The 22,308-nt window shown below is 31.8% G+C and overlaps 1 protein-coding gene across 11 annotated transcripts in view; it reads right to left on the bottom strand.

Moving 5' to 3' along the window:
- Window positions 1–22,308, bottom strand: part of LOC106096281 (protein kinase C, brain isozyme) — a 189,763-nt gene that overhangs the window by 48,442 nt on the left and 119,013 nt on the right. For 6 of the 11 annotated variants that reach the window (XM_059370406.1, XM_059370410.1, XM_059370409.1 and 3 more), the window contains 3 exons: window positions 21,115–21,146; window positions 20,657–20,736; window positions 16,421–16,535 (listed from right to left, as the gene is read on the bottom strand). In XM_059370406.1, coding sequence (XP_059226389.1) covers window positions 16,421–16,535; window positions 20,657–20,736; window positions 21,115–21,146 — 227 coding nt within the window. Of the gene's footprint in view, window positions 1–16,420; window positions 16,536–20,656; window positions 20,737–21,114; window positions 21,147–22,308 lie in introns of those variants that run through there. The other 5 variants (XM_013263934.2, XM_013263937.2, XM_013263938.2 and 2 more) reach the window with 2 other exon arrangements.

Below are 22,308 nucleotides of genomic sequence, written 5' to 3'. Positions count from 1 at the left end.
AGACCGATCCTCCGATTTAGGGTCTTAGGCCCATAAAAGGCACATTTATTATCCGATTTTGCCAAAATTTGGGACAGTCAGTTGTGTTAGGCATTTCGACATCCTTCTTTGATTTGGCACAGATCGGTCCAGATTTGGATATAGCTGTCATATACACCGATCATCCGAATTAGGGTCTTTAGCCGCATAAAAGCCACATTTATTATCCGATTTTGCTGAAATTCGGGATAGTGAGTTATGTCAGGCACCTCAAAATTCTTCTTCAATTTGGCCCTGATCGGTTCAGATTTGGATATAGCTGCCATATAGACCGATTTCTCGATTAAAGATTTTTAGATTAAGGTGTTTTATTGGACGTCCTCATATTTGTGCAAAATTTCGTCTAAATCGGACTGGATCGGATAGAAATGGCTCCTATATATATATTTCATCCGATACGGTCTTTTAAGGCAGTAGCACCAACAATTTTTGTCCTATCTCTTTAAAATTTTGCATGAAGTGATTTATTTTACGTCCTAATATGTGTGCAACATTTTATAAAAATCTGTTCAGATTTAGATATAGCTCCCATATGTATATTTCATTCGATATGGTCTTTTAAGGCCGTAGAAGCCAAAATTTTAGTCGGATTTTAACAAGATTTGGCTCGAGGTGTTCTATTTGATGTCCCAATTTCATAAAAATTGGTACAGATTTAGATGTAGCTCCCATTTATATCATTTATCCGATGTGGGCTTTTTAGGCCGTAGGAAACCACAATTTTTGTCCTATCGTAAGAAAATCTTACAAAGTTCTATTCCATATTTCAATATGTGTGCAAAATTAAAGTCTGACTAGATTTAGAGATATGTTATATATATTTAAAGTAGTACGTAGACTCGGTGGTGTAGGGTATTATATAGTCGGTTCCGTTCGACTTTTGCCTTTTCTACTGGTTTTTTCTCACATTTTAAGTGTGATTACCAATAACTAAGAATCATCAGTTTAGGTGTCCCATGAAAATGATACCATTTTTGTGACCAAACTAAAGAAACGTAGAAAACGTCCTTTGAAAAGTTTAAATTCCTTAGGATTTTTTATTCTTTTGAAATTCTATAGGATTCTTCTTGGAATCCTATCCAAAATTTATTAGGGGCCATAAAAAGTACTCAACAAAACTAAGAAACAATCACAACAATAACGACAACGTCGAGAAACTCAACGCGACAAAATTAATTTTCCACACGACTAAACTTGGCATCCCAAGTTGGCACGAAAAGTCGACTTTTATACTTTTCGACTTTTATCAAAATGGCAAATGTCGATTTTTCGACTTTTATGTTACAAAAAGTCGACTTTTCGACTTTATCAAGGTCGACTTTTGCAAAACGTAGAATGTGCGTATATCGTACTATGTAGTCATTTGTAGTTATTTTAAAAGAATACTCATAACGTACTCTCAGTCCCTGACATTGATCCATCCGTGTAACATAATCTTCCTGACTAGTCAAGCCAAGACTGTGCCGCTGGCAGCTGTGTCTAGCACTCGACTTCAAGTTTCGTCTCAGGTATCCGATCGGAAACCTCTTCCTTTCCTTCCAGGTTTCCTATCGTTGCCTCCATTATACCGCGATGGTATGAGCTATTCTCAATCCATTCTCCCATCGCCTTAAGTCTCATGGCCACAGTGGCTGCGTCGCACTTAATCTATATGTCTATGGGTTGGATATCTAAAATATTCTCCATTTCCCTTGTGGGCGTGCTCCTAATCGCCCCGCCTATGCCAAGACAACATGTTCTCTGAACCTGTTGTATGGTCCTTATGTTGCACTTTTTCTCCATAGCAGTTCACCAAACTACTCAGGCGTATGTAAGTATTGGTCTAATCACGCTCCTATAGAGCCAGTGGACTATCCTCGGATTCAGGCCCCATTTCGAGCCAAGGGCTGATCTACATCTGTGAGCCTTCTCTGTACGTTCCTGAATGTGACATTTCCAATTCAGTTTCCTGTCCAAGATCGCACCCAAGTATTTGACCTTGTCAGACATCGAAATCGTTCTGTTGAGGAAACGTGGAGCGTCAAATTGACCCACCTTCGTCTTCCTCGTGAACAGGTAGATTTCAGTCTTCTCTAGGTTAACATTGAGACCCCTAGGTTTAGCCCAGTCGTGTGCCATAGAGAAGACCCTTTCGAAGGATTATAACATCGTCTCGTAGCGGACGGGTTCAAATCGCTCCTCAGTCAGCATCCGTAATGGGTCATTTATGGTGGTCACACAAATGAGTAGCGATAAAATGCCCACCTGTGGCTTGCCTTGTGCCAGTGCTATACATTTTTAGAACATGTTTTGTTTGAATTTATGGGCTATAAATAATTGCTGACTTTTTACAAGCTAATTTTCCTTATGATGTTATTTAAACATTTTTTAACCATTTTTATGCGTCTACTTTACGCCAATTCAAATTGCATTGGCATACCTAACTAGAGCTCTATTCTTGGATATTTTTCTTCCCATTCAGCGTTCATTGGTAGTTTTCCCAATATTCTTTTTTTCGGTTGTGGATCACTGTAAATCTATGCCCTTGTTATTCCATTTTTCTTTCTTTCACCTAGATCGCTGAAGAAAAAAATTTTTTTTTTGCCTTTGACACCAAAGGTTTTTTCATTTCTTTCGTCATAATCAGCATCATTTGGTCTTCTGTTTTTTGTTTTTATTCTACGCTTTCTTTATCTAAATCCAATGTTATAACAGCAAATATTTAATTTGAATAAATTTGCTGTAACATAGAAATGTTGATTTGAATTTCAAAGAAGAGATACTCAACCGGCAGACAATCCATTCATAATGCTTTGTCTACAATTCGTAACTGCCACTTGTCAAAATGTCAATTTCCATTTTACAAGTTTAGTGTGGCAAACGAATATTTTCCAAGTTAAAAATACAACAGCCATGACAAGCAAAACGGGCACCATTTGTGTTCCCCCCTACTTATTTTTCACATAATATCCCTCTCTCCTGCCTGTGCTAGGAAGATGAAGCAGGAACAACTTTTTGTTGAAGACTTTTTTTTTTGAAAGAAACAGAACAGAGACGGTAGTAAGCTCACAACGATGAAAAGTTTTGACACTTTCAATACTTGGGTAAAATGTTTTTCTTCTTTTGCTCACACTCTTTGGCACTACACTGTGGCCTTTTGGGGGCCCTATTGCAGCAAACACATTGAAATAAAAGACAAGTTGCCAAGTGATCAGTAAACGTATGTATATTACATGCCAAATGGAAATTGTAAAGTTTTTTTGAGTTGCTGGACAATCACACCATGGCCAACAACAGCTGCAAAAGTTTATTTTCATGATAAAGTTTTTGGCTTGTTTTTTTTTGCGTTGGCATATTGAAATTTTTTGTAAAGAACTGTGGTAGGGAATTTACAAATTTTTAATTTTTGTTTCCTTATTAATTGGGAATTATGTAGCCAACGATATTTTTTCATTTCAAATGGTTGCTTTAAACTCAAAGGTTTGTAATTTTTGCCCATGAATATTCAACTAAGGAGCAGGGTTAAAACTTCTCACATATCAATGAGTGCAGTCCGATGCAAGTTTAAACTCAATGATAAGTACCTCCTATTCATAGGCGAGTCCGAACGGAGTGCGTCACTTCTTAGGAGAGATGTTTTTACATGGCATAGTACCTCACAAATGTTGCCAGCATTTGGAGGGCAAAACCACCGCTGAAATTTTTTTTCCGCTGATCTCACCAGGATTCGAACCTAGGAGTTCAGCGTTATAGGCGGAAATGCTAACCTCTGCGCTATGGTGGCCTCAAAGTTAACCTCTCTTTTAATGCAAATTAAGTTTGATTATCTTGAGTGAAGTGCTCACATGTGGCTCCCGGGTGGCGTATAATTATTATTAATGCTATTTATTGAGTAATTAATGTTGCGCATACGCTACCTTGAACATCAGTCCTCATTTGTCGTATTGCTATTGTGTTGGGTGTGAGAAAATTAACAGGCTGACAAACTGCTGGCGCTGAAATTCTTTTTAATTTTCATTATAATTTTACACATTGCACATTATCCTTTTATAAGTATGCATGCGTGTGTATGTCTAGGTATGTGTGCTTGTGCCTGTGTCATCTCGGACGTGCTAATGTGTCGGTTTAATTAACAAAATTTATTTAAAAGCTTTTGTCGCTAGCAGCAAGATTTTGTTTCCCTTTGCAACGTATGGCCAGAGCTTACATCATAACAAAGTCAGACACACACAAACACTCACTAACACACTCACACACACTTTGTATGTGGCAAGATAAGAGTACATGCATACATTTTATGCCCGCTTATGTTAATATCAATTAATTTAAAATATTTACTTTGATTGTGATGTGATGTGATACAGTACATTAGCAAATATTTGCTAATGTACTGTATTATAACAATTGTATAGTTAATCGTCTGCATAGGTAAGTGGTGCGAACACAAGGGTGGATTGAAAGGGAATATATGAAATTTGTCCGCCACCAGAGTTTGGTTTAAAACATTTTGTCATTCCGTATGCAACACATGGAAGTGTAGTTTTGTGATGTTTCATATAATCTCAAATATCGCACAGTGGGCCAAAAAGCAAAAAGAGTGAAAATAAGTCCACAACTTTGATGGGTATATTTTATTCGATTTCGACAAAAACTTTGAAATGGGAGATAGATTTTTCTTTTCTTACATCAGTGCTGTTTGATTGAATTCTTTAGCTAAATTGTCCATTTTTATTTGCAAGTCCCAACAGCAAGTCTTTGTTTGAGATCTTATTAAGAAAGGGTTTTACGTGGCTAAACTCCTCATAAATATCACACAGTGGTTCAAAAGTCACAAGAAAGGTGACAGTAGTTCCAGAGATTGGCATTAATGGAACATTATTAGTAATTCGGGTAGTCAATAAACTGGCTTATTCCCAAAAATGGTTTCGAATTTTTCGTAGAATTATTTTTTTTAACCGGTTTGGGTTTTTAAAATTAAAAAAAGAAGGACAAGTAAAAGCGTGCTAAGTTCGGCCGGGCCGAATCATGGATTCCGCTAAAAATTTATACAAAATAAATTTATTTGAAGGGCATCATTTTATTCCACATATCAAAGTTCTGTCAAACCAGCAAAAAGTAAAGCTTCTAGGAACCAAACAACGATGATCGAGAGACCGGTTTATAAGGACGCTATATCAGGTTATATGCAAAATTTCAGCCAGATCGGAAAAAAATTGTGGCTTGTAAGGTCTCAAGAAATCAAATCGGGAGATTGGTTTATATGGGAGCTATATCACGTTATAGACCGATTTGGACCGTACTTGGCCCAGTTATTTGAAGACATAAAAGAACACTTCATGCAAAATTTCACCCAAATCGGACAAAAATTGCGGTTTCCAGGGACTCAAGAATTCAAATCAAGAGATCGGTTTATATGGGAGCTATATAAGGTTATAGACCGATTTGGAGCGTGCTGAACACAGCTGTTGGAAGTCATAGCAGAACATCACATGCAAAATCGGACAAAGATAGCGGCTTGTATGGGCTCAAAAATTCAAATCGGGATATCGGTTCATATGGGAGCTATATCAGGTTATAGACCGACTTCGACTGTATTTGACGCAGTTGTTGGAAGTTGGAACTGAACTTTATATGCAAAATTTCAGCCAAATCGAAAAAAAATTGAGGCTTGTAAGGGCTGAAGAAGTCAAATCGGGAGATCGATTTATAAGGGAGCTATATCTAAATCTGAACCGATATAGCACATTTGCAATCCCCAGCAACCTACATCAATATTAAGTATCTGTGCAAATTTTTAAGCGGCTGGCTTTACGCGTTCAACCGCTATCGTGATTTCCACAGACGGACGGGCGGACATGGCTGGATCGACTCAGGACGTCGAGACGATCATGAATATATATTCTTTTTGGTGTCTTAGACGAATATTTCGAGGTGTTACAAACGGAATGACTAGATTAGTATACCCCCATCCTATGGTGGTGGCCATAAAAAAACGCAAAGACAAATTTTCGATAAAATTTTTTCTTGTCTTTTTTTCTGAACACAATCTTGCATGAAAACAAATGTTTAATAAAATTTTCTCCAAAGGCGGTATGAAAATCTATATATTTTACGATAACTTTTGTTCAATACATCAAAAAGATAATCATAACATTATTATTTTATAGAAAAATTTTTCAACATTAACTCTTTTTTTAAATTTAAAACAATATCCAAAGTAAACACCCTTCAGTTATTTGTTTTAAGTTCCAATGCCTTACATACATTCCTTTTTTCATTCCTTTCATAAGCTTTCAGGCTTATGTCTGCCTGAGATACTTTCATCCGCTCATTATATTTTAATGTCTTGCAATCATGTTGGGCCTTCTTCAGTTGAGTTTTTGTAATTAAGATTTTAGCCTATTTTAATATTACCTCATTTCCTTACCCTACACTCTCTCGCCTAGATGAAGGACATCGATCATAATATTCGCCGTTATAATAAGCACCTTCGTCATCATCTGGGATTTTTTCCGCCTATTTAGGCTTTTTTTTACTTTGAAGAGGAAGGAAAACAATAAATAACTTGGCAGACATCTCCAGCGTTTTTGCTTTGCTGTTGTTTTACTTCGTTATATTTTATAAATATTTATGACAACTTCCATGCACTTCCTCAGAGCAAACAACGAAAACACATGTTTTAAATTCTTCTTCTGCTGAATCAGACGCTTCAGTATTACTACATCGAAAACCAGTAGGAGTTTACCTGAGTAAATATTTATGTATTTGTAAATTTTTAATAATACTTATGTTCCCTGCTGCCATGTTGCCAATGTCTTTTGGTTATTTGCTGGGCTCCCTCTCAAGCCTTGGGTGGCGGAACAGCGACAGCGTGTGGCAGTTTAAAGGTCACACGTGTAATTCTTTTACATGTCTTTAAGGCAAATTGTTGAGTAGGATTTTTATTGCAAATAGCATCACTAAGGATTAATTAGTAGATTTTTTTTAATAAATATATATAACATTTTAATTAGTTCAATTGGTAAACAAGTCCTGAGTAGCCTTAAGAAGGTTAATATTTTTTTAACAGTTTTTTAGGAAAAAATTCTTAAGAGTTCTTAAGCAAATTAAAGCTTTTGTTTGAATATAGGAGTATATTCAAAAAATGCTGTTTACCACACATTTAAAACTCATCTTGTGAGTACCAGGTTGCGTATGATTGTTGTAAAGTTGTTTTACAGCACGCATACGTACCCTGTCACCTAGCATTAGAACCAGTATTTTGTTTATGCATTATATTAGAAAATTATGAGAAAATTCAAAACACTGTAGAAATTTCACTAAAATTGCTATCTAAATATTCTTTAAAAAGGCTTTTTTATGAAAAATTGTATAATGACATTTTAAAGAAAATCTTCTCTTAAACAAAATTTCAATGAAATTTTCTCAATATATTCATATAAAAATTTTTCTCTAAAGCAACATTTTTAAAATTTTCCATAAAGAAAAAAACTTTGAAAAAAAATGTTTTAAAGATTGTCTGCAAGGACAAAAATTTTAAGAAGTTTTTTTAAAGACAAAATTTTAAAAAGATTTCTTTAAAGGCAAATTAAAAAAAAAATGCTGTAAAGGCAAATTTCTAATAAATGTTTTCCTCTTAAGACAAAATTAAAAAAAAAATCTTTATAGACCAAATTTAAAAAAAGATTTTTCTAAAAAACAAATATTATTTTTTTTTTGATAGAAGTTTTTTTAAAATTTGCTGTAAAGACAAAATTTGAAAAAAATTTTCTCTTAAGACAAAATTTAAAACAAGAAGCAAAGTCGGGAGATAGGTTTATATTGGAGCTGTATCAAGCTATATATCGATTCAGACCATATTAGACACGTATGTTGAAGTTCATGAGAGAAGCCGTTGAACAAAATTTCAGCCAAATGGGATGAGAATTGCGCGCTCTTTTAGCTCAAGGAGTCAAGATCCAAGATCGATTTATATGACGGCTATACCAGATTATGAATTTGAATCATACTTGACGCAGTTGTTGGAAGTGGTATCAAAACGCTACGTGCAAAATTTCAGTCAAATGGACGAGAATTGCGCCCTCTAGCGGCTAAAGAATTAAGACCCAAGATCGGTTTATATGGCAGCTATATCAAAACATGGAACGATTTGTCCCATTAACAATCCCAACCGACCACACTAATATAAAGTATTTGTGCTAAATTTCAAGGGACTAGTTTTACTCCTTCGAAAGTTAGCGTGCTTTCGACAGACGGACAGACGGACGGACATGTCTAGATTGACTAAAAATGACATGACGATCAAGAATATATACACTTTATGGGTTCTCAGACGCATATTTCAAGGTGTTACAAACAGAATGACGAAATTAGTATTCCCCCATCCTATGGTGGAGGGTATTAAAACAAAAATTAATAAAAGTTTTTTTAAAGATGTTTTTTTAAGTAAGTTTTTTTTTAATTGTGCTGCAAGTCAGAGTTCTAAAAAAATTTTCTCTAAAACAAAATTTTGAAAAATTTTTTTCTAAAGACAAAATTTTAAAAAATTTTCTGTTGAAATATGCGTCTATTTTTTTACTGGAAAATTGTTAAAAATTTGTCTCTGAAGATTACATTAAAAAATACTCTCTGAAACAAAATTTTAAACAATTTTCTCTAAAAAAATAAAAAATTTTCTATTAGCCAAAAATTTTTTTCTACTTTTTGAAAAGTTTCTCTAAAGTCAAAATTGAAAAAAAAAAATTCTAAATGCAAAAATTTTCTCTAAAGACAAAATTTTTAATAATTTTCTCTAAAAACAAAATTTGAATAAAATTTCTATAAACCAAAATTTTTAAAAATTTTCTCTAATGACAAGATTAAAACAAAAATTTAAAACAAAATTAGAAAAAACAAATTTTTAAGGACAAAATTTATACCAAAATTTGAAAAAAATTTCTTTAAACACAATATTTTAAAGACAAGATTTAAAAAAAAATCTAAAACAAAATTTTCTATAGGACAAAATTTTTAAATATTTTCTCTATAGAAAAAATTAGAAAAAATATCTCTAAGAAAAAATTATCTCATGGACAAAATTTTAAATAAGTTTCTTTAAAATAAAATTTTAAAAAAATTTTCCTAAGGACAAGAGCATTAAAAATTTGTCTCCAAATACAAAATTTGGATAAATTTTCTCCAAAGACAAAATTTGGATTCATTTTCTTTAAAGACAGAATTTTAGGTAAGTTTCTCTAAGAAAAAAAATTTTTCTTAATTTTAATTTTTTCTCTAAAAACAAGGTTTTAAATAGTTTTTTTTAAAAAAAAAAATTGAAAAATTTTTCTCTAAACAAAATTTTTAAATATTTTCAATACAGACAAAATTGAAAAAATAAATTTCTTAAGGACAATTTAAAATAGAAAAATTTTAAATATTTATCTTTAAAATAAAATTTAAAGAATTTTCTCTAAAGAAATTTGTTAAAATTTTATCCTTGGTAATTTTTTTCAAGTTTTGTCTTCACAAAAGATTTCTTTAATATAATTTTTAATTTCGTTTTTTTATAATATCGTTTATCTGAAAATTTTTGTTTATTTTTATGCTCTGATGATATTTTGTAATACTTTATTTGGAGAATTTTTTTTTTAAATATTGTCCTGAGAACTCGTCTTTTGTTTTTAAGATTTTTTTTTTAATTTCCTCTTTAAAAAAAATATACAATATTGTTTTTTTTAATTTTGTCTTAAGAAATTTTTTTAAACTTTTGTCTTTCGAAACGTTTTATTGCGGGGTTAATTTCATTGATTATTATCCTTATTGAAAATGCCTATTTTGAGGAAATCTTATTGTAGTTTTATTGTTATAAGCTATAAACTTAAACACGATAAGATGTCCTCCATTCAATGATAATCACTTTTTCTTTAAAATAGCCTATCTAATGTGAATCAAAAATTGCCCTGGGTGGCGTATAATTAATACGAATTAATTATTAACACACATACGCACCATGATACTGACACAAATTCCATTCCAAACTCCACAAATTCTGCTTCCCAGTGCAAATTGCGTAGCAAAATTAAATCATTAAATTTTTATAGAATGCAAAAAACCAATTGATTTTCGTTGATTTCATGTAGGTTATTTATTTGAAAATAATACCTCTGTGCTATAAATTTTCTTCAAACCAGTTTTAAGTTAAGTTATATACGCCATGGTATAAATTTATTGAAAATCTTTAAAGATTACTGTAAAACTGGGCAGATTAGGTAAGGTAAGGTTCATAAGACGGTGCGGTTATAAATCCGCCCCATGCCACTATGGACATACATCTAAGCCAGTAATCGGCTTGCTGTGCTAAATACTAAAAAGTAACCTCGAAAAATGTCAACGACGATTGGTATAAATATCTTCCTAGACAGCCATTAAATCCCTGGAAAACGTATTTCTGAACACAAAAACCGCCCTCTACTGTCGCAGATCTCTCAATGAGATGGCTGAACAGTTCAAAATTCACCTGTTCTGGGTGCTGGGCCACCGAGATATCCCAGGGAATTGTAAAGCGGACGAGCTTGCGAAACTAGGGACTACCTTACACATTCCAGGGAAACTGGAATCTTGGGTAAGTCCCTAGCGAAATGTAAGCTAAGTTTTCACGACCAGGCCCGAAGGACAACGAATGGTAGATAATCACAAAGAGGGGGATGTGAGCATTCCAAAAATATGTGGCCTAATCCAGACTTGAAGAGGTCTACCGCTTCACTGTCACTGACTAGAATTGATGTCGCAGGTATTGTGTCCGTCATGACAGGTTACTGTCTAATAAGAAAACATGCTGACAGACTGAAGGTTGCCAGTAAAGACTTTTACAGAAGCTGTGAGGACATCGAAGAAGAAGAGACTATAGAAAACCTTTTGTGTGTGTATCCCACACTAGCAGTTAGAAGAAGTTACACTTAAGGTTCTTATTTCTTTGAGAACCTGTCTGATTTAGCGGATTTCAACCTTCGCAAGTTGTTGGGCTTTTTAAAGCGATCTGGATGAGTCAACGATAGGAACTTGAAGGCATCTTCCTTCTTCTGTTCCTATGGCATACCAATGGACAAAAACGTCTAAGCGATTTTAATGGTAAACTGTTCGTCGAAAAAAATTAAGTTAGGAATTCCGTGCTACTTACAAAATCCTTAATTGTTTTCCATACCACGCCCCTATGTTGATTCATGTCTGTTACTGTGTCCCCACCTAAGTGCCGGTGGCTTTTAGCCTGGTAATTAACTGGGTAATTAATGTTGAAACGTCTCCTCAACAAATATCCTCATATATTTGTTTTTCCGTTAATTTAATTCGAACAAACTGTGTTCTGCCAGGGTTACTTATTGAAAATTTGCATTTTGTTGGACACTATATTTATTTTGTAAATATGTTTAAAATGGATTTATTTAAATATTCAACCAATTTTTGTATTTTTGTTGTTTCTTATTGAAAAATCGAGCTCGAGGTTCGTTTTGAGGTCCATATTATGTAAATTTTATGAAAAGTAAATAACATCTGTTGCAATTATCTGCTTCAGCATGCATTTAATTATTGTAAATAGTTTTTAAAACCAAGTAGATGTGGCGTATGATTATTACTAATTGATTTAAAACACACATACGCACCAATGTACCTTAAAACCTAAAAGGTTTGTTACTAATAGATCATCCTATTTCTTTAAATTCTTTAGAAATCCAAATCTGTGGTGGCTGCTCTATAGCTTTGAAGTCTTTACATTTCCTAAGGATCTAGTGTCCTAGTGTCACATTTTGCATATAACTTTTATTTAGCTCTGTATAACAGAATCAATGCTTTTTCTTTGTCTAACAATTGTAAATGTTGCCAATTTTTCAAAAACTTTAACCACTTGAGATTTTTGGCAAACTAATGTTGCAGTATTGCAACAAATGTCCCCCAGTATATACACTCTTTTGCATGTATTTAAGCCAAGCAAATATTATATTGCCAGTCATTTATTCAACAAGTCAGTGTAGTGTAGGTTTCTAGGGTAAAAAAGTACACATTGCACTTGCCATGTTGTAGCATGATGTGTACATTTCCACATTTATGGTAATGCCAAAAAGGAGCATATGTTGCTGTTGCAGCTGGCACCACACTGAGGATTATGTATTTGGGCAGGATGGTGATGGGGTAGGCGAAAGCATACAACCATTAAGTGACAAATGTACAAGATGTACAATATGCGAGTGAATATTAGGAGGGATTACTACACAAAATTGTGAGAGAAAAGAAAAAAAAATATTTTAAAAATATTTAAAATTTAATCTACAATAACTGCCCAATTTTTAAACAGCCCAATTTTTATTGTTCATTGTTATGGGTTTGGAAAGTGCATCTTCATTTATTATTATTATTTTTTTAATTTTATTTATTTTTTGTTATATGTATTATTTTTTGTATATTTGTTTTTTTTTTATTTATTTTTGTTTTTTTTTTTTTTATTTTTGTTTCTTTATATTTTTTTTTGTTTTTTTTTTCTTATTTTTTATAATTTTTGTTTTTATTTAGGTTTTTTTATTTTTTTTATAATTTTGTATTTTTTTTTTTTAATTATTTATTAGTTATTTTTTTTTTGTTTTAACTACTTTTTGCTATTTATTATTTTTGTTTTAATTTTATTTATTTTTTCTGTTAATTTTTTTTATTGCATTTGTTTTTTGTTAATTTTTGTTTTTTTTTTATATATTTTTATAATTTTTGTTTTTTTTATATTTTTTGTTTTTATTATTTTTTTTTTTAATTTTTTTTAATATTATTTTTTTTTAATAATTTTTAATTTTTGTTTTTCTTTTCTTAAACGCCCCTCATATTATTTTTTTAATTTTATTTATTGTTTGTTTTGTTTTTTTTTTTAATTTTATTTATTTTTTGTTTTGTTTTTTTTTAAATTTTATTTATTATTTTTTTTTGTTTTTTTCTTAATATATTTTTTGTTTTTCTTTTTCTTATTTTTTATAATTTTCGTTTTTTGATTGGTTTTTTTATTATTTTGTTTTTTTTTTTAATTAGTTTTTATTATTTAATTTTTTTTTGTTTTAATTATTCTTTACTATTTTTTTTTTGTTTTAATTTTATTTATTTTTTTTTTGTTTTAATTTTATTTATTTTTTTTTGTTTTAATTTTATTTATTTTTTTTTTTTGTTAATTTTTTTTTTTAATTTTTTTCTTTATATTTTTTTTTTTTATTTTTTTTATAATGTTTGTTTTAATAATAAAATATTAAAAAATAATAAATATTATTTTTTTTAATTATTTTTTTATTTAATTTTTTTTTTAATTATTTTTTATTATTATTTTTCTTTTCTTAAACCACCCTCATATACTCACTAGCCATTTCCATTGCACTTGTTTCGTTTGTTTTTTTTGTACCTATCATATTCCATACCAACCAACGTACGAACGAGCAGCCAGTTCGCCAGAAGTTGGTGATTCTGTGATCATGGGTTTGTTTAACATTTATCTTCCATTGAATCGAAGCATTGGATTGCATTGCTGTTTGGTGTATTTTTCTTTTTCCCGTTCCCCCTCTCCCCCAGACAAAGTTTCCCATGTTGAGAAAAGTTCTTTTATTGTTTTAACCATAAACTTTGTTCAACATTAAAACAATTGAACTGTAAATATTCTCGTGATACAGTTATAAAACCATTCTGTGGACGATTTTTGCCATCCTTCTATTATCAACATTTATGATGCACACACACATACACACGGACGCGCAGCAACATACCTAAATATTGGTTTTCTGTACATGAATATGTTAAAATACTTTGATAGGTTTCATTTAAATATAAATTGAATTATTTGCATGGAATAAACGTTTTTTCATGCTCTTTCAATATTCTAGGAAAAAATCAATTTCAGTTCATTCAATTTTTGGTGGTGGGTATACACCATAGAATATGGCGTATACTAATCTGGTCATTCCGTTTGTAACACTTCGAAACATTGACCTGGGACCCCATAAAGTATATATATTCTTCATGGACTTGACATTCTAACTTGATGTTGGCAAGGCCATCCATCGGTCTGCCCTTCCGTCTTCGTGTCCGCCCGTCTGTGGAAATCACGATAGTGGTCGAACGCGTAGAGCTAGCTGCACGAAATTTTGCACAGATACTTCTTATTGATGTAGGTCGTTGGAGATAGCGAGTGGGCCATATCGGTTTAGATTTGGATATAGCTCCCATATAAAGTGGTCCTTCTAACATACTTTTTGAGCTCCTAGAAGCTGCAATTATTAACTGTTTGGGCTGAAATTTTGAACATAGTGCTCCGTTACGACTCCCAACAATAGTGCCAAGTATGGTCTGAATCGGTCAATAACCTGATATAGCTTCCATATAAAGCGATCTCCCGATTTGACATCTTCAATCCCAAAAAGCCGCAGTTGTTATCCGATTGAGCTGACATTTTGCAAGTAGGGTTCTGTTATGACTTCCAACAATCGTGACAATTATGGTCCAAATCGGTGTATAATCCGATATAGCTCCTATATAAACCGATCTCCCGTGTAGTCTTCTGCGTCCCCTGGATGTTTAGATTTTGTTCCCCATTTGTCAAAAATTTAGTCATAAAGTACAAATCTACCCTTTAACTAAATTCATCGTGTAAATTTTAAGCAGAATTCTTGGCTGTGAGTTCCTAAGATACTGACCGGCCGCATTTAGCACGTTTTTATTTGTTTTTCCTATACTTTTTTTCGGTTAAAAGTCCTTGGGCGTTTTTTAAATGTTTTTCCATTTTGACCTTTGGTAAGAGAAATTTTGTAATATTTCATTTGAGTTGCGGGTTATCTTATCTTATTTTTCTTCATGAAGAAGGGTTATACACCCAAGGCATGAACAACAGAGTGGTAATTGCTGTTGAGACTAAGGTGGTAAATTTATTTCCCAAGAAAAAAAGTATGAAAGTAAACTTTAAAATGTCATAAATTGTGGTGGTGAAAAAACTTTTTGGGGTCCTTACCTTTTCAATTGTTTTCATGGATCCCTGTTTTATGCCTTGGAGATGTTTTATATTCTTTGGCCATTATTACCCAGCTCTAGAATACAAATGTTATTCCCAACATAATAATTAGCATATTCTAGGAAATTAGAAGATTCAATTCTTTTAGCTCTTTCTCTCTCTCTACCTCTCTTGCTGCCATTCTAATGGGCTTTTAATTAATGTCCTCAACCCTTTTGAAGAAAGTTTGTTGTATTCTTATTCTAAGAGTTTATTTACATTTTTATGTTCTCGTTTGTTTTTATTTTTTTTGGTGAGATTTCACTTTTGACAGTAGATGATGGTATATAAGGAATCTTAAGTAACCATTTGGCATTTTGGTTATGGCATTCAATTTTTCTTCAAACTTTTAGTCAAGCCATTTTAACAAGGACAAAAGCGAGCATTGTTGTTGATTGTTACAGACAATTTGGGTAACCTAAGTATTATAATTAGCCTTGAGTTGCCCTCGATTAGTTTGCATAAAAATATTTGCAAATTGCTGGACTTGCCTCTGGGGTGTCGCTGTTATTTAATTTTCACGCCTTACAAAAAAGAAACACATCTATGGCATACTTTTAGGCTTTAATAAAACAAGATTTTATTCTTGTCAACACTTATACGCACACACACACATACGCACACAAAGAAAAAGGCATATTGAACTCACTTTTAGTGAAAGTAAGGTTTAGAAAATCAAACGGAGAGTGAAAGAGAGCAAGAGGTTGCAATAGAGCGAAAGAGAGAGAGAGAGTGTGAAAGCAAAGGCTAATATAAATACAAACAGGCACACGAACAAACTTTCATACACACACACACACACGCACACACTCACACTGTTTTATACACATGATTTAGGCCTTAAAAAATAGAATTATTTATTTCAATTAGCAGTTAAGAAAGAAAAAAACACAATTTCTCGGCAAACACATTAAAAAGTAATTGAGTGGCGGGCGGGGGTTATACAAAAGAGAATATTTAAATAGTACATTAAAAGGATGAACGGAAAAAGATACACACAGACATTCAAAGAATGCAAGAAAATTCAACATTCACTCCCTTCTTTTACTCATACAGGTAGAAAGCTCTCAATAACTTTGTGGGAGAGGTCACAAACAAAACTCACACACTAATAGAGAAAGAGAATAACGTAGTTTAAGGGTTTTAAGGGTCGTTTGATTCAATAGAGAGTGAGAGAGAAGATCGAAATAGTTATAGCAGTTTTAGTAGTAAATGGAAAAGAGGAATTTGGTTAAAACTCTGTTTGCTTCGCTTTAGAGGGGTTAAGGGAATTTTACGGATGTTCTTAAGCGTTTTTTTAATAAGTTCATAAGGAAGTTTTCGACAGTAAGAGAAGGAAGAGAGATTTTTTGTTATAGTTTTTACCTGAACATTTTAGACCTTGATGGTAGATGCCGTATAATAGGGAACCGCAATGATCGCAGAATGTGGGTCCTGCGTATGTGAATGGTTCAAAATGGTGTACAGTTTTGGGTGAATCCTTTATTTATTTATTTTGTTTTTCATAGTGAGAGTTCATTTCAGTTAACAGTTTCCGGGCCAATTTGATATGGTGTTTTTTTCGTTTTGGTATTTCATATGATTTGAATTGATTAATTGATTGGTTGATATTATATTTTATTGTATTTTTTGTTTGCAATAAAGCATTTGATGTTCAGCAAGTGTTAAGAAAAAACAAGAAATCATTTCAACACCCACAAATAATAAAGAAAAATTATTAAAAAATCAAACAATTTTGTATAGATGAGCAACCAATTGGTAAAAAAGAAGCTTAAATCTAAAAGCCATAAAAGTATAAAAAAATATTGTCTAGCCCATGCTGCCAACATTCGTTACTATGAACCAACAAAAAAGAAAAGTACTAAACTTGGTCTATAACAAAGCGAAAATAACCAAAAATAATATAGAAAAAAATATCTTATGAACTATTTGGTTCTAAGGGCCACAGCAAAAAAAATGTTATATGTACCTACATTTGGTTCTATGTAAACTTTGGCCAACACTTGACTTTATGGCGATTAAGGGCAAAAGCAAGAAATGTTCATTACACAAAAAGTGCTTAGGCCAACATAACTGAGTTCTTAGCCAGCCAAAAGGGTCAATTGCAAAACTTTCTTCATTTCAACAAGAACATGATGAACTTTGAATTGGGGGAAAATTCACAAAATGAGCCCCCAACAATATGCTATCAAAACAAATGGTCGAAAGAGTGCCCCAAAGTAGGCTAAACTAAGCCAAAGCTATAAGAAAGACAAATTCAAGGCATATTTTAATAAATCCCAAAAATATTACAATAATCTGGGATAGGAAAAAAATGTATTAAACGAATTTAATACCTTTACAAATTACACTTACTTTACTTTTATTTGTTTGGTTAAGCCTGAAAATATGCTTTAGAAAATATTAAATTTTATTAAAGCCCAAAGGTATGAAAATCGATGAAAATATTTCGTTAGGACATATTTTTTGATTTAAAACTATTGTCTTATTTACCCAATTTTGTAAATTCGAGATAATAGTAATAAAAAATTTGTTTAAGTCTTAAGGCATGCTTTAAAATTAGTTTTTTAAGCATACAAACAGGCTTCATAAATTATTTAAGTTGGGGAAGCCTAAAAGTAAGCTTTGAAAGCGAAGTGGTATTCTAAAATTTAATTTATTGTTATAAAATGACTCAATAAATACTTATATGTAATTTTTATACTAGATACGATCAAAATGAGCGGTTGATAAAGTTATGCTTTTTAGTTATTTTTATTTTTATTATATGAGTTTAGAAAACATATTTTTTTAGTTTTTTAACTATTCAACAAATCAGTTAATCGAAATATGCATAGAATCGTTTTGGTCGTTGCAGTGTTATCAACTTTTATTATTTAGGTTACCCTCTAAAGTATGCTTTAATTTATTTCGCCCATAAATTATACTTTAAATTTATATAGTTTGGTAACGCAACAAGTTATGGTTTAAAAAAGCGTAGAATATTGGTACTGCTGGTCGGCATCAAGGCAAGCTTTAGCAGCTTCTTAATATAGAAAAGGTTCGTTATTCTTTGAAGTTTTCTTAGAAATTTAATAATTTGTTGAAAAGATTGGGTAGTTCCCGAGCAAACCCCTGATATACGCTTCGCTATATCGGTTATTAATTTTTAATTTCGAACAGCTTAAATTTATGGATAAAATCTATATTTTTCATCCTTAAGATATGGTTTAAATATGTTTATTTAATATTTTTAGCGCTATAGAAATTCATGTTAGGCCTTTAAAATCACCAGCCATGCAGTTTGTTAAGCCCACGTTGCACCTTAAGCGAAATTTTCGGTTGCAAACACATAGTAACAAAAAAACTATGCATTCGTTTAGCCAATCTTCCACAATTGTATGCTGATGAAGAACGCATTTATCAAAATTAAGCATAATTTGGTAGAAATATATCCATAACGTGGTACAAAAATTATCAAAGCAATAGTTTTCTTGTAATGAAACAAAAAAAAAATTAATAAATAAAAAATAAAATATGTCCAATACTTTTAATGTCACCCTGTAACTCATGACAAAAAAAATTTAGTTTGAGGTGCATAGCTCCCTTAATCCTGAGTTTTTGCTTTAAAAACTTTAGTTTTTGCTTTAAAAACTTTGTAAGAACATGTGCCTAGTTGTGCGTTGAAGAAAAAGAATTAAATGTAGCCTAATAACGTTTTTTTTGAAGTGCAGTTTTATTGGTAGCCTAAAAGTAGGCTTCAATAATTTTAGCCTTAAGGTATGTTAAAAAATTTTTGCATTTTACCATTAACCTTATTTCAAATAATGTAAAACTTGGTAACACAACAAGTTTCGACTCATATATTCATTTTATTTTGATCCAGCCTTGTTATATGTTTTAAAACTTTTATTGTAGAATAAAGTTTACCTTGAGAATACTTTAGAAACTTTTTAAAAATGTTGAAAAGCATTTTTACGCAATGGCGAAAAATGATTCGTTATTTTGGCTTTTAATTCTTGCTCAAGTAATGCTTTAAAAATGTTTCAACTTAGATGAGTTTCAATTTATGGATAAAATCTATATTTCAAAGGTATGTTTGAAAAAAAGTTTATTTTGTATTTCTAACTATACAAATTCATGTTATTCCTTTAAAATCAAAAATTATGCATTTAGTAATCCTGAGTTTTTGCTTTGAAGACTTTTTGTAGTCTTTTTCTACTTTAATGTGTACGTCAAAGAAAACCTTCAAAAATTGCGTAGATAGGGGGTTAAGGTATGCTTAAAACTTAAATTATAAGATTGCACTTATGGCTTTTGTAAAAGTTTATGATATTGTACGTTAAGCCTTAAGTTATGCTGTCATAAATCAGAACCAAAATTTTTTGTGCTTAATTGTACGTTTCAAAGATTTAAAAATAGTGAAGTCTTCATTACAGTTAAAGCGAGTAAGTATGCTTTAGCTAATATAACTAATTAAAGTCTAAAAGTAGGCTCCAATGATAGCTATATTAAGATTGCGCCTTATTTCATTAAGATTATGCCTCATTTTATTAATATTGCTCCCCACTTTATTAAGATTCTGCCTCATTTAACAGGATTTAGTAATCCTGAGTTTTTGCTTTAAAAACTTTTTGTAGTCTTTTTCTACTTTAATGTGTACATCAAAGAAAACCTTAAAAAATTGCGTATAAATACAATCTCGTTGAGCATTTTATAGGAGAATTTGTATGAAACGCCTAAAATTATGCTTTAATTAAATTAATAAAAATTAAACTTTGAGGTATGCTCAAAAATCATTATACTAAAAATGTTTGCTGTTTTCAATATAATTGTGTTTAAGTAGAGAAGGGCTTAAGGTATGCTTAAAACACAAATTATAAGATTTAACTTATAGCTTGCATACAAGTTCATGATATTGTAAGTTAAGCCTTAAGTTATGCTGTCATAAATCAGAACTAAAATATTTTATGCTTAATTGTACGTTCAAAAGATTTAAAACTAGTGAAGTCTTCATTACATTTAAAGCCTGTGAGTATGCTTTGGAGAATTTTATAAATTTAAGCCTAAAAGTATGCTCTAATCTAAGTCTAAAAGTTTGCAAGCGATCTTATGGTAAAGTGTATGTTTCACAATTTTTGAAAAAACTAAGCCTCAAAGTGTGGTTTTATAGTGACATAATATATAAAGCCTGTATGTATGCTTTAGTTTGTGCCCAGAAGTATGTTATAGCATGTTTGTATATTAGAATGTGGTTTGAACAACTTAAATCATGCCTATCAAGCCTGAAGCTTGAAAATGTTAGATTTTTCCAATTGACCTAAGCGAGCCTGAAAGCATGCTTCAAATTTTTTTTTTAAATTTTAGAATTTTGTTTTTAATAGCCTGCTTTAATAATTTTTTCTTAAAGCACTAGGCAATGCTAAAAAATATACATATATAGTTTTTTTTTGCTGGCAGCCCTCTTGCTAAGACTAAGGAAATATAAATTAAAAATAGATAAACTAGTTTCTTGTCGTAGCTAAACTAAAAAAAAATAAAATAAAAATGTTTTCTAAGTTTCACTACATGATAATTTACATTTACAACGAAACAATGGCAAATAAATATTTGAAAACTTACGGAATCAATTCCTTTATCCTTTCCCGGGCATATAAATGTAACATATTCATGACAACGCTTGTGAACGACATACGAACAAACTGTGAAGAAAGAAAAACAAGAAATACCAGGAAGAAAAGTAAGACAAATGAAAATCATATCATCTTGGCAATAAAACACACACCGACACACATACAGAGAAACGTAAGAAAAAATTAAATTAAAAGGGAGCACCAGCAGCAGCAGAAAAGCAAAACCAACACACGTGTTGTTGTGCGGTGTGAGTGTGTGTGTGTGTGGCAAAACTTTTGAGGGTCCAAAAGTTTTCCCATACTTATGTGGCATCTGTTTTATGCTCTTCTTCTTGGCTTTAATGTATTTTTCTCTTCACACTCGTGGCCATGGTTCGTCTTGCCTTTCTTAGCTGCCTTTGTTTTTGTTGTATGTGTGTCTGGCTTTGTAGTGTTGCAACACTTTACCTTGGCATTGAAAACCTTGCTTGCCAAAACCCCTGAAAAGATACAAGAAAAAATGCAAAAAATTACACTTTTATAAAGAAAAGAAACTTTTTAAGGTTAGTGGATAGGCAAGACAAAAAGAGGAACTGTAGCAGCAATGCTGAACTGAGCTGTTGGTGGCATGTGCTTGATGTGGTAAATTATATACAACAATCATATTATGCTGTCACAATGCGGCTCCAAGGTAACAAGAAGATGTTAAAACGTTTGAAAGGATCTCTTGCATACCAGCCTCCCCCTCTCTACTATGGTAATATCTTTGTGAAATATTTCTCTTTAAAGCTTTACCTTTAAAATACTACGTGGGAAGTTCTCCAAGGATGTCCATTGGTCTCTGAAGATTTGCCATTTGTTTTTATTTGTGGTTTGTGCAGAGGTGGAGGGGTTGGGGAAAACTAACACCAAATGCTAGGTAAGAATAATTTAAGGAAAAAATTTTTCAATTTCATTTAATGTTGTGGCGAGAATTTTATTTCGAGGGAAATTTTTGGAATTTGACCTTTAAACTGGAATTTGTGGTAGATTAAAGGAAATTTTGTAGAAAACATAATCGTCCGCAAAAGAATGATAAATTGGGTTAAATCCGTTAAGGTCAAGTTAGTAGGAAAATATCTAAAAATACAGCTGTTTTGCTCGGGTGAGAAGTAATAGGTATCCCAGTTCAGTTTTCATGAGCACATTGTGGACGAATAAAAATGGTTAACACATTTTTTCAAATGGAAACATAAGCTGGTCAATTCAGTTATGTTAAAAGTCAAAAGTCAGGTTAGGTTTATGTGACAGTCAGCCATTAAACTCACTTAAACGTTTTCGTCCATTGTGATACCACAGGAACAGAAGAAGGAATATGTCTTCTAGTTCCTACCGTTAAACCATCCAGATCGCTTTAAAAATCCTAATAACTTGCGAATGTTCACATCCGCTAAATCAGACAGGTTCTCAAAGAAATAAGAACCTAAAGTGTAACTTCTTCTGACTGCTAGTGCGGGATACGCACACAGAAGGTGTTCTATAGTCTCTTCTTCTTCGATGTCCTCACAGCTCTGCGACCCGACTGTCGCGGTGTTAGGGTTCAGAAATACGTTCTCCAGGGATTTAATGACTATCTGAGAAGATATTTACGCCAATCGTCGTTATGACATTATGTATTAGCCA

The sequence above is a fragment of the Stomoxys calcitrans genome, chromosome 5 (genome assembly GCF_963082655.1).
Source record: "Stomoxys calcitrans chromosome 5, idStoCalc2.1, whole genome shotgun sequence".
Classification (NCBI taxonomy): Eukaryota; Metazoa; Arthropoda; class Insecta; order Diptera; family Muscidae; genus Stomoxys; species Stomoxys calcitrans.
This window is presented reverse-complemented; position numbering and strand designations above follow the sequence as displayed.